The following is a 13,354-nucleotide window of genomic DNA, read 5'->3' as shown; positions in this document are numbered from 1 at the left end:
TAAGATATGGTTTCAAATCCAGGATTTATTCGTTTACCGCGTCGAATGGCTTTTTTCGCAATTGTCGGGCAATTTCTCAATTTCTGGTTCAAACTCTAGAGTTCCTGATTCTGATCTGGTCATAAGGTAAACAAACAAAAATTAGAAAAATATCTCCACTCCCCGGCAATAGCACCAAAATTTTGATGGGCGTCGAAACCACCAAAAATAATTCTTACAAAACAACTCTAAATAGTAGTAAAGAGTGGTAGTAGGGTCGAGTCCACAGGGATTGGTGTTATAATCAACTTTCGCGTTTAACTTGTGATCAGAATTTCTGTCGTGACTATAGCCATGCCCACGACTCCAAACGGACCTGCTGAAAAATAAACAAATAAATTAGGAGAGTTTTGAAATGTTTAGAAACTAAATAATTGAAATAGCATAAATAAATTAGAAATTAAATTGGAAATTAAATTCGAATTTTGTAATAAAAGATAATTAGCCTTAGCCCTAGACTCGGTAGATTCCGGATTAAGAATTGATCCTCAAAAATTAATTTTCTCCTCCAAACAATAAGCTGGTTATAACAGTTAAGAACATTCTAACCACCAATTCTTCCTCTTGTAACTGATCCCGGTACGACCTGCAAACCAACCCTTACTGATTATCTAACCGAGATACACATGTTCCCGATTCAAGATTTCGGCAGCCTTGTGCTCTGAAGAACCCAACTCAGATTAACAGCCTTAACCGCGTTGGTCATTTAAACCCGATCACTTCTCCATTGATTTGTTCTCGGAGATCCGAATACAGCACGGTTGACTCGTTTCTCCAACTGTTTGAAAACACGATTCCAATCCAACGTGTACTTTTTGACTTGAAATCGAGTTAACTTTAAGGGATGAGTTGTCAATTCCAATACTTAGGAAAAATGTGAATACCGATTGGAATGATTTTTAGCACGGATAAGTATCTCACGATTCCCAACTGAAAAGAACACCGGCCTAAAGCTAAAATAGAATTTAGTTAAACATGAAATTAATCATGCTTTGTAGGTTTTGAAAGGTGATTTGATGATAATGGAGAAGAATGGGAAAGAAAGGTACTTGGAAAGCAATTAGACAAATTTGACAAAGAGCAAAGAAATGAAATAAAACAACCATAGCTATTGACGCAGCAACTTTGGAAGAAAAAAAGAATAATTCTATTTAATTCCTAATGGAAATCAAAGGTAAAATGTAATGTGTTTTTTCAAGGTACTTAAAAGCCCTATTTATGCACATGATATTTATTAAATTTGGCTTTAACCACTTCAACATATAATTAAAATTAAATAAAAATAAAAATTAAATTTTTTCTAATTCTAGCTTTTACAAAGTCAAAAGAATATGATGAGTCTTTGGTTTTTTTCATATTTTTTATTCGGCCTCACTTTATTGACTGTGTTTCAATTTGGTCCTTTTTTGCTCGTTTTTTACTCATAACATCCCAATTGCATCACTAACAAAATTGAAACATGAAATCACTAATTCAGTAGGGATCAATTAAAAAATTAACCGAATTAAACCCAAAAAGTCGTGCAAATTAACATGTTATCACTCGATTAATTGGGTGACCAATTTAAAAAAAAATTCATATTTGGATAAAAAAAATACTCATAATACTCAAGTTTTCCAATTATTGAATAATGCATTGCACACTCACCATACACACTAATAATTGCACCAATCAATTAAGTCAACATTCTCTTGCAAGTATAATCGAACATAATCTGTAAAAGACTTTTGGATCTTTGATCTTCAGGCAATTTTAGAAGGCGAGCAACTTTGGAGAAGCCGGCATGGTGTATACGTAGCGAATCTGCCTCCATTTCAGGTTTTAGCTCCTGCTTTGGAACTTTTGGTCTTGATAAGGCCCATTGCATTGCCCATATGGCCAACGGACGCATGTAAGTTAGAGACCTGTATTGATCATCTGTGTTCCAAGCTTCCGGAGTTTGAAATGAGTAACTGTAAACATATTAGCAACATGTTAGTGAGCAAATGATGAATATTAGAACAATAATCATCATTGTCATGTTTCAAGAAGTAGATTCAGAAGCATGGAATTTTTCCAGTGCAAGTATTTCAAAGTGTAAAAAATCCCTTCCAAGACATTGTTGCTACTATCTAGTTTTTCAGCAGAGCTCGAAATTGATCATCTTACACATTTACAATCTTATTTTATGGTTTCAATGATAACAAGGTGGAGTTCCCCTACATTACATTTAAGGATTATATTTGGAGTGGAGTAGAGTTTGTACTTGCCACCGTCCTAAAGTAAAAGGAAGCATCCCAAAAGACTAGACATTTGAAGAAATCGATAAAAAACTCCAATCTCAAATCTCAAGAAGGATTACTTTCTTCTGAGGTCTGAGCCATGGGAGAAAAAAAAAATCAACATTAAGAGGAAACTTTGTACAATCTGTGAATTCCATTTGGTTTTAAATCCTTCAGTATCTATTCTTATGTCACTCAAACATTAGTAGGGAGGCTTTCCAAAAAAATCATATGTCAACTACAGAAAAAAGAAAAAAGAAAAAAAAGAGAAGAAAAAGAAAGAAAAGCCATCTTACCCAAGTCCTTCTTCAGACCACACTGATTCAAAGATGCCACTTGCAGTATGAAATGCCATATCCACCAAATCTTCATGGATCATTGTTGCAGCCACCGCATATGTAACTCCAGACCATATTTCCCTTGCTTGCATGGATGACATATCAACTCTTCCATCAGGCAGCATCCCATTTACAGCCCCCCGCTTTCCACCTTTCACTTTTAAGACATTGTAGTTGTATACCTTCTCTAACACACTTCTTGCTTTGTCTTCATCGACTACTGGAAAAAGACCACATGCCCTTGCATACCTACAAAGACATTGTAATTCATTACCACGTGAATAAAACAATATAGAGAAATTTTGCTGGGATGAAAAGGAACATGCAACAAGATTAACAAAAATAATAATTTCATGCCTACATTGGTCAAAATTTCAATTAGCTTGAGCAAATTGTGAAAATATTCATGCTTAGACCTAAAAACATTATGTGATAGATGCATGCCAATATCATCTTTTAAAGGTACTGCTTCTATTTTCTAATCAGAAATATAAATGAGAGAAAATCCTAGGTTCAGAATAAAGAAAATGCTTTTGAAATGAGAATTAAGAAACATAAAATTCTAACGAAAATGCTGGACTAGAATTTAAGTTACATCCATCATTACAGACCATTGGCCAGCCAATTGATCTGCCTGAATAGATGAACTTGTGCGACTGCCACTGTTGTCATAATTAAAGTAAGAGCCATTCCACAATTTCTGATAGACGTCTTTTGCTTTCAGAAACTTGTACCAAAAATAATCTTCAGAACCCTTGTCTCCTACTTCATGTGCCAAGGCAGATGCAGCCTGTAAGGCTGCCACCCATAGCCCACCACTATAGGCACTTACACCAGATACAGACCACGTATCATATGTCTGATCAGGGAAGCCGTCATTCTCAATCATCCCATCACCATCCTTGTCAAATTGATCCATATAAGCCATTGCAACATAAACAGAGGGCCAAACAGTTTGCGCAAACTTTTTGTCACCTGTGGCAATGACATCCCTGTAAACTTGGAGAACAAATTTTGGATTCAAGTCTTTCCATCGATCAGTGTCATAAAGGCAGTATGCATTTACTTCAAACCATGGGTCATCCATTCCAATATCATGTGGAACAGCTCCAAGAACCTTTCTTGCAACCAGTTGTCCATCATGTAAAAGTTTCATCTTACTAGGATCATGCATCATTACTGCAGCTGCAAAGTCTCTTTGGATGCTGAGTTGTAGTTTTGGAAATAACATGATTAGTGCAAAAGATGCATAAAAATGGACATCATAGGTGTTCCACATGTGATACTCAATTCCTTCAAGATAAAGGAATTGACCAATGTTTTCCTCTCCTTCTTGAAGCAAATTTGTTCCTAAAGCCGAATTTGATGTAATTGGAGTGTGTATTTGCTCAAGTATAGAAGTCATCCTTCCCAAAATGTCAATGGCAGTATCATTTTTATGGGGAACACCAATTATGCTTTTCAATCCCAACTGCGATTTATCAAGGGAAAACTTCTTTCCTCCAATGCTTACTAAACTATGGACCGGAGATGACCCATCTGCAGTACAAACAAAAAGGGAAAGATTGGCACAAGTCATCTACAAGAAATCCAATTCTAACAATTGAGTTAATATCTAGGTACCTGTCCAAATCGTTCCCCCTGAATTAAGATAATAGAGCTCATTGAATAAAGTGAACGGGTACCTGTTGAACGAGTTCAGGAAAATTAGAGCCTGATAGCATGGGTAATTACAAATAATAAGACAAGAACTAACCATTCAGGAAGCCTCTTGTCTTCGAGTACAGGCCTTTGCCATGTTTCTATTTGTGATTCCCAACTGTTGTGCTCTATGTTTCAAGGAAATGAACATGCAAATGCAATAAGGACTATAAGCAACTGATTTGAGAAACTGGTAAACTTGAAATTTGAGGGCTTTTTCCATTAACAAATCTTATAAAGTTTAGAAAAATTTATTTTTATAATTTTAGAAACCATGATTAACATAATGAAAACAGAGAAATATTACCAAGAATAGCATCATGTGCAATATTTGCTGCAGCATCCCCATTAGATCCATAGAACTTCGTATAGCGCCTGTAAATAATACGCTATTCAGCAAGCAAATAAGCTTTCAAATAGGGGTATTTCTTCTACAAGTATGTAATCACAAACCTGTAATAAGTCTTTCCACCCATAAAGTTTACTTCAGGACAGTCCCATGCCAATGAAAAATTAACGGTACGTACAGCATCAGATGGAATTGTCACAGAAGCTGCAATGGCTGCCCCGATAGACGACCCTTGTTCTGAAGGCACTGATGCTTCAGTGGATTTTAAATGCTCAAAGGAGCCATGCTACAAAAACATTTTGAGATGTCTCAAATTCAGTGAAATGATGATCAATGTTGACCCAGTAATTTTGCCCCCACGCTTATGTAGCTCAGAGGCAATCTTTGTGAATAGTACACAAGGAATCTGAAGGGGAAAAAATCAACATACCTCTTTTATTTCTTGCCACATTTCTTTTGCAGTTATGCCTTGTGAGTTTCCAGATATCAAAAAGCAGGGGCACTCTGAAATACGAATGCCATCGGTTTCCTGGGCAGCGATTGCAAAAGTCACAGGAGGTTGTTCATCTGCAGTCCTGTAGCAGTAATACAAGGTGTTAATTATAGAAACCAAAAAGGAGCAATGCAAAAGCTAATAAACAGATCAAACCAAGTTGCAACATTTTTTATCCCCCAGCTTCACTGATGACCTTACATGTGATGTAAAAGGACACCGTGCACACCATCCTTCATTCTAGCAAAATCAGTTGATACGTTAGTAGTATAAACCAAAATATGCTACAAAGATAAGAACATTCCGATAAAAGGAAACAAATAAATAAACAAGTAGTATGTAAAATGAATGAAACTGAAAATCAGCATACAGACACATCCGCACACACATCTATACAAGTCTGTGTGTGTATGCGAATGTGTGCATGTGCAGGTGTGTGAATAATATATAAGCATGACATGCTTACATTAGTTTTGAATTGGAGTGACGACCAGAAAATTCTGATACTCCTCCCACAGAATTCTGACAAGATATACACAAAAATATGGCATGAATACTAGCTGCTAATGGTCAATTGAGGGATAAACACATAAAAAGGAAAATAGTTACTCACAGCCCAAGTGAAAAGCAACGTAACATCTGCATTGATGTTTCCAGTATTATATAGCTGAACTATCAAAAATCAAACTGATTAATTCCAAAGCAAGTTGTCTTCACCATATTAAAGAAAATTTTTAGAAGATCCATTCTCACGGTGAAAGTAAAAGCTGAAACGGGAAAGCTGCTTTCTTTGTAATTATCAGGAATAACAGGTGAAATTTGCCGACAAACAATTTTAAGTTCTGGGTCAGGTTCACCTGCATTTTAAGACAAGATTGTGACCAGCCTATAAGATGATACATCCAAGAATGTGGTCATAAAAGAATAAAGGCAAAAGGTTCACCACTTGGTGATGTGGATACCTTCATATACTGTCCAAGCCCTTGGGTATAAAGCATGATATGTAGAATTATTACCCCTCAGATTCCAGTCCCAGGAACCAATTCCAGAAACTGCATCTTCTCTGTTAATGCACATGATATTCGTAATTGGTAAGATAACCTTTTCTTGTTCTTCCAATGTACCAAACAAAGCGTATTGCTCTCAAGCAATAATCAACGGCATTCATTTATTAAACATAGAGATAAAAGAACATCTGCTTACTTGAGTAGCTCAGAACTTGCCGGGCACAGTACACTGGAATACTTTTCGCCGCTTGAGCGTGAAACAAAAACCTGCAAGAAACATTTAAAGTCCATTAAGACAGATTAATATTATTACTTTTTGCAAATAAACAAGCATAAGATATCAATGCCATGAATCTTACACATCATCCCCTACAATTAAAAGGGTAATGGTAATGACAGTTGAAAAAAAAAGTGGAAAAGGGGGCAACTTCTTAATCACAACTTCGGTTATCTTGCAGATACTTCTGTCAGAAAGTCATGTTCATCAACAACTAACAATGTCACAGACTCACAGATTTAAAGAAGCATAGCATAAAATGCTTGTTAGAAATGACCAGGTTTTTGACAAGCCAACTTTTGATAGAACATGCGTCTAGTTTAAACTATAGCTGCAGGCAATAGAAATGATGCAACACCAGTATATTCCTTTCTCTAGGCTGGCTAGGGATAACCGACTTACAGAAAACTGATTGGCTAAAACGGGTTTCTCTTCACATATTCTAGGAAATAGTTGCCAGCGCTGAAATTCACCTTTGTAACTTCTTCCAATGCTTCCGGCACTGAAAGTCGTTATTGAGAAGTGGAACAAGAGGGATAAGAATATTAAAAGAGTTAGTAATCAGGAAAACAACAAGGCACATAAAGTGGGTAAATCTCAAAGAACACTATGTTGCTGCTAACATTTTTCAGACAAATTGTCATATTTGAAAATCCAGAAAACTAATATGGATATGTGCTGCTTAAATGCATAAATAATTCAAAGGTTAAAAAGTTTTTATTTGATTTGTAAAGTAATAAGCATAGGAATGGTTTAAGGTGACTTTACATCCCAAAGAAACATATGACCAATAAATTAATAAGCATTCATTCTTTAATGTTACGTATAGAAGTAAACTGAAATAAGAATTTTCAGCAAATAAATGAAGACATACCCAACACCACCTAGAGGAATACCATGAGAAGATGTGATATGGCGCTTAGCAAATGGGTCGATAATAATACCCCGCTTCAAAACAAACGTAAAGATATCGTGTCAGAAAACAGAACAGAAAAAATAGGTCAAATGGTAATATTTACGACGTAATTAAGTAGATCACCCTTCCTTTGGCTGAGCTTTCTCGAATCAGCTGCCACAGCCGAATACCTATGGGAGCCTATCGAAGCAAAACAATGGTTGTGGATCAAATAATAAGAAAAGGTATGCATTTTCCAAATGCTTCTACCAAATGTGCATTATACTGTAAAGAACTTGTCTATATCTGGTTAAAACAAGGTCAAAACATTGTAATAATTGCCACCAGAAAATGCATTGATAAATGTTTGTCAAACTCTATCTTCTCCGTGTTCTTTTTATACCACTTCAAACCTACTTTATGTTCTAGTATCTCATACCAGGGTGTTATTATTTATTGGCGATTCTAGAAAGTATTGGCTGTTCAAGAGCTAAAATTCATTTACAATAAAATGTATTGGAAATCTTGTACATTTTGTTTAGATAATTTTATATTAGGGTTAATATATACCGAGCTACCTGAACTTGGCACTACTTGAATTTTTTTTGACCTATTTGGTACCTAAACTTAGAAACTGTAACCATAAGCCAACTTGATACTATGTAACCATAAGCCAACTTGATATAACACCATTAAAATACATTGACATGGCATTGACGACCAATAGCATGGTGACATGTGGCAGCTTCACATTTTGACATGTGGCAAACAACAATAATTTATAATTTATAAAAAAAATTATAATTTTTTATTTTCTCCAATTGTTAAAATGTTAGGCTGCCATATGTCACCATGCTATTGGTCATCAATGTCACATCAGCGTACTTTAAGAGCATTAGTCAAGTACCTTAAAAGGTATCAAGTTAGCTTATAGTTTCCAAGTTTAGGTACCAATTAGGTCCAAAAAAAGTTTAGGTACCAAGTAGGTATAGATTGTCAAGTTCTGGTACCTCCTCATATATTAACCCTACTTGCATGATTCATCTCATATAAGCTCATTCTCTCAATCATGGTGTTATATATTTGATTACAGTAAAAAGAAATGCTGTGCAATTTTGTAAACAAATTCTGGTGCAGAGAGTTGGAATTCCATGCTTAACAGCCTATAACTGTAACAGGTGCTCAATCACAATCATATTGCCTATCTCCAAATCAGCTTAAGCTATTTTCTGTTTATCCTTTTGAAAATATCTCTTTAAGAATGTTATGCATTTACATTTGAAACAACAAAAGTAAATTACACAATATACATGTCACGAGGCTTAGGATTTGCAAAAACCATGAAAATTTTTGCTGTCTAAACATACCATCTGAAGCTTCTCTTGAAAAGTTAGAGTGAACATTGAAGGAACTCGTCCCTCACCATTTAGTTTTCGCCTCCAAGTCAGTGATGGCGGTTTCCCAGTGTCAACCTGAAGCAAAACAGGCAAAAGCATCAGAAATATAAATATGTACAAAAAAGCCTTCTAAGTAGCAAAATGCAAGTTGGAAGCCTATGACTATAGAAATCATTATCAGACACTGAATACAACACTTAAACATAAAAGCAGTAAACATAAAAGCAGTAGTGACATTGACAGTCATCAATGAGAGATTTATTGGATACAGAATCTTTCCTAGACTTTTAATATCATAAGCAATTCAGCATCCTTCATTCATATGTGAGTTACGAATGGTAGATGAAAACGGGTAGAGCTGCATGTTGGCTTCAACATCAAAAGACTAGGAAATGAATAAAAATTTAATTCATCAGACTTCATGATCTGGTTTGGCTGGATCATAAGCTTCTTTTTCTAATAAGGATCAGAAGCCTTTAGGTCTTGTATATGTGACTTTAACAACAATTATAACTTTTTTTTATATCCACCTTTTATAGAAGGCTTCTAACTCGAACAAAATGAAGTCAAACCCTTCAAAAACAAGTAGAAAGAGGCCTTACCTGAATTCCATAAAGCAGAAGTGCAAATTATTAGCGCCCCAAAATGTAAACGTGACTTACCTTGTTTATTGAATGATTAGATGTGTCTTTATCTCCTTCATCAAAACCATTTTCCAGGATCTTTCTCTCAGACATCTTTCCTGAATATACATATAAGTGAATAGCAAATAAATCAGCTTAATTGCTTTCAAAAAACTTGCAATAATTACATCAGAACAATAAAACAATAAAATTTGAAAAAAGGGTTCTAATTCTGCATAGCTTTCATACATACTTTTTTCCTTTCTCCACCTTAGCAATTACAAAGAAGTACAAGTCTTTCAAAAGAATAAAATACAAAGTTAGAACTTACATATTAATAACTCCAGACAGCATTTACAATGATCATTCTCCACAACAAGAAATGCCATGATAAGGCTTCAAGATACCTTTTACATTTTTTTTTGTTGAAATTTGGTTTCTACTGAATTTCAAATCCCCTCTTTTAGCTTTATTTCTAAATTTTATCCTAGATTCATCAGATTAAGAAATTAGATTTAAGATCCATAGACTCTAAAATGGTATACAGTAAAACCAATATTTCCAAGTTCATTGGAATTGATTCTGTTCAAACACATAACATGCTTAAAATTAACTGTAGGCAAATCAATATCCAATACCTTCATGCCTACATACATACATGCATACATAAAAGTAGTGAACGGCTAAAATTCCATATCGATTAATAACCTATTTCCCTGCAATCACTGATCATCCGCCTGGCCAATAGAACTTCAAAAACATTGACAATAGATAGATATACTGATAAAACTACGACTAAGCTTATAATATACATTATACGAATAAAAGATCAAGAAACAATACATGAGAAAAAAAAGTGAAGTCTCTAACCTGAGAAGCTTTGACCAGAACCTGAAATGGGTTATAGGAAAAGAAAGGATTGGTACAATGTTGAAACAAAGATCAAATGCTTGAATCCTCAAATTTATAGGAATGGGCTTATGAGATTTAGAGAAAACATGGTAAGATTAATCAAAAGACGTTTTTGTATCCTGCCCCTCACACATTCTAAGCTGATCTTGTTGTCTTATAATTTATGCTATTTCAATTTAAGCCCCTTGACTTTTAGGTTTTTATTCTATGATCCTATATCTTTCTTCTTCTTTTTTTAAGTTACAATTATAATCAATGTGACTCATAGAAAATATTCAACCTTAATTTTGTTATAAAGTGCTACTACAATTTACTTTTCTAAAATCGTTTTGAAATTATTTTTTATTCCATTAAGCAAATAATGTAGGTGGAAAGATTTCTGAGGTAGTTAATCAAGTCCCTTTCTCTATCAACTAATCTCGAAGCGAAATTTAGCACGCAAGCTCTGTTTTCTCAAAGAGTAACTTCGAATAAGAGGCTGCGGGTATTATTGAACAAGACTTGAATCAAAAGAAAACAAGTTAAAAATGAGATGAAAATTTCAAAGAAAATTATATAATCCAGATTATATAATCCAGTTGTTATGCTTGTTTTTTACGCGGGAGGTATCTCAATATTCGATTCTTGCCATTGTCTTTTTGCTTACTAGTCGACTATAATCGGTTTCGAGTCCATTTCATAAGATTTTAGGGTTTTTTTTTTCTTTTTGCCAAACATAAAATTTTAGTTTAATTTTTCAAATACTATTTTTAACAAACTTTAATACTTTCTTAATAATTACTTTAAAATATAATTTTCATAATTATTGTATCTTACATTTGAAATTAATAATATCTATTATTTTGCCAAAAAGAATTAGCTTAATAGTAAAATTGAGATAAATGAAACTTTGAATTTTCATGTTTTAGAGTGAACTAAATCTAGATATAGTAATTATTATAAATTAAATATGATAATACATTTTAATGGGTAATTCTAATTCTAACTATTTGAATTATATTGACAGTAAAATTGAAATTCAAGACTATGAGCAGGAGGATAGGCCATTTGAGAGTTGGTTTTTTATGTATCACTGATGCGGTGGTCTTTTAGAGCTTTTGGTAGTGGTTTTTTTTATTAACTAAAGTTCATCGTCAAGTTGGCCAAATTATAACGAGGTTATGATACAATTTTCAACGATATGATTAATGTGATGCATCTATGATTTGTTTCAGTTACTCTCAATTTGTTTTTTTTTTTTCTCTTTTGGGATTATTCTACAGGCATGCCACTTGTGCATAAAATTGCAAATATCATGCATTCTAATGATTAATTCTAATTATAATTATTCGAAATATATATTTTTTACACAAAAATGTAGGCACAAGCTTAAACACTAGTTAGACACATTCTTAGTACTAAGACCCTCATCCTATCAACAAATAAGTAATGATTTAAGCTTTGTTGAACTTTGTCGACGACAAGGAACCCAAAAGGCATATTAGTCATCGAACTTGCTAAATGATTTGTACATTGATTTCCTTCTTGAAACACATGCTTAATCACTACCTCTCAATCCTTGTACCTTTGTTGCCACATCAATTTGACCGAGGCAAGGGAGAGTTGTAATGGTCTAAATTCAAAGTTATCGAAACAGTGGTTTCTTAACTACAAATTCGATTTAAAGAGAAATTTATTTTAATATTTTTGCATGAATATTGATATGATAGGAAAATCGTATGAAAATATCAATAGAAAAATTTTACCGATTTAGTGGTTAGTTAGAAAAAAATTTATTGAAGAAATTGGGTAAAAATAAGGTATCGAGACCTCGATATCATAAAACCGAGTCAGAAATATTTTTATAGATATTTATCAAACGTTAGTAATGTGGTATAAAATTTCGTTAGAAAATTTTAATGTTTGAGTAGTCAATTAAATGAAAACGATTAAATTACAAAAGATGTAAAAGTGGCTGGGATGATTAAATAGCTTAAGTGTCTAATCAGAAATGATTTAAAAGGCAATTAGACCCAAAATTTATTTGGCTGGACGGCAAGGGTGTGAAATCATCAATAAAATGGATGATTTAAGGGTAAAATTGGAATATTGCATAATTAACTAAATAAAATTAGGATTAATGTGGAAATATCTAGATTTCTTGTGATTTCTCTTCATTCTCATCAGCCAAAACGCCATAGGAGGGGTTTTTTAAGCTGGTATTTCATAATTTTTTCACCAAGTGAGTTAATCCTTGCCTTTTTCTTGTAATTTTTGTGTTTTTAAGACTTTTTACAACTAGGTTCTACTATTAAATTCATTAGTTTTTGATTTCATGGATGAAATTGAAAGTCACCATGGTTGAGTGCTATAAGTTTATGATGAAATAGCATGAAATTGAAGGTTTAAATTTTTATGAGATAATTTTATTAGGTAATTTCAATAGAAATTGATTTTAGGACCTAATTGTGAAAAAGCTGGAATTAAAGTCTAGTGCTGAAATTCTGATTCCCAAAGGTTATAAAGTAGTTTAAAGTGATAGAGTAAAGTGTTAATTGAGAAAAATCAACTCAATATAATAAATATATATTTTTTATTTTTATTTTTTAATTTTAAAATACTTTTAAAATAATTTATTTTTATTTTTAAAATAATTTTTTAATATTTATTTTAAAAATGAGCCGAGCCGGGCTGGGCTCGGGCGTATGATATTTTTCCCGGGCCGGGCCTGGGCAAAATTTCAGGCCCATATTTCGGGTCGGGCTGGGCCCGGGCCTAGGAGGCTGGCCGAAAATTTTTTCGGGCCCGGCCCATGGACAGGTCTAATTGAGAGGTTAATTGAGCAGGGACGAAATTATCATTTATTAAAAGCTTAGGGGAAAAATTGTAATAAACATCTTGCACCAAAATAGTTTTGGACAGCAGCAGTAGGCTAACTTTGAAAAATCACCATATATTGTGGAAATCGAATTAGAGGATGAAAAAAATATGGAATTAAAGCTTATTGAGTCTAGTTTCTCATAGAAGAAACGGTGTAAGTAATGGAATTGTAAATCATGAGATATAATAAATTTTGTAAGATA

The 13,354-nt window shown here is 33.6% G+C and overlaps 1 protein-coding gene across 4 annotated transcripts; it reads right to left on the bottom strand.

Annotated features, from left to right (window-relative positions):
- Positions 1–1,634: 1,634 nt before the first annotated feature.
- LOC105763044 (uncharacterized) lies at positions 1,635–10,481 on the bottom strand. Of its 4 annotated transcripts, none has more exons than XM_052625440.1 (20): positions 10,251–10,481; positions 9,420–9,499; positions 8,728–8,832; positions 7,505–7,561; positions 7,340–7,413; positions 6,868–6,967; positions 6,385–6,455; positions 6,144–6,244; positions 5,935–6,038; positions 5,795–5,848; positions 5,648–5,703; positions 5,383–5,421; positions 5,119–5,263; positions 4,793–4,974; positions 4,647–4,714; positions 4,395–4,467; positions 4,262–4,323; positions 3,373–4,177; positions 2,597–2,887; positions 1,635–1,991 (listed from the first exon to the last, which is right to left on the bottom strand). In XM_052625440.1, exons 2-20 carry the CDS (start codon positions 9,492–9,494, stop codon positions 1,715–1,717), a joined length of 2,739 nt encoding a protein of 912 aa, XP_052481400.1. In that variant the 5' UTR covers positions 9,495–9,499; positions 10,251–10,481; the 3' UTR covers positions 1,635–1,714. The 4 variants fall into 4 exon arrangements, with proteins under 4 accessions (XP_052481400.1, XP_012436533.1, XP_052481402.1 ...); XM_012581079.2 differs by having other exon boundaries at positions 3,250–4,177; positions 10,251–10,461; XM_052625442.1 differs by lacking the exons at positions 9,420–9,499; positions 10,251–10,481 and adding an exon at positions 9,288–9,306 and having other exon boundaries at positions 3,250–4,177.
- Between the last annotated feature and the right edge of the window lie 2,873 nt (positions 10,482–13,354).

The sequence above is a fragment of the Gossypium raimondii genome, chromosome 12 (assembly GCF_025698545.1).
Source record: "Gossypium raimondii isolate GPD5lz chromosome 12, ASM2569854v1, whole genome shotgun sequence".
In the NCBI taxonomy this organism is placed as follows: domain Eukaryota; kingdom Viridiplantae; phylum Streptophyta; class Magnoliopsida; order Malvales; family Malvaceae; genus Gossypium; species Gossypium raimondii.
The sequence above is the reverse complement of the archived record's forward strand: the minus strand, read 5'-3'. Positions and strand labels throughout refer to the sequence as shown.

Excerpts from the sequence above, each read along its gene's own strand:
- LOC105763044 (XM_012581079.2), bottom strand. The coding sequence starts at position 9,494 with ATGTCTGAGAGAAAGATCCTGGAAAATGGTTTTGATGAAGGAGATAAA. Across the intron at positions 6,039-6,143 it reads GGCTTGGACAGTATATGAAG|GTGAACCTGACCCAGAACTT; the intron begins GTATCCACATCA and ends CTTAAAATGCAG. Across the intron at positions 4,178-4,261 it reads AGGGGGAACGATTTGGACAG|ATGGGTCATCTCCGGTCCAT; the intron begins GTACCTAGATAT and ends TTTGTACTGCAG.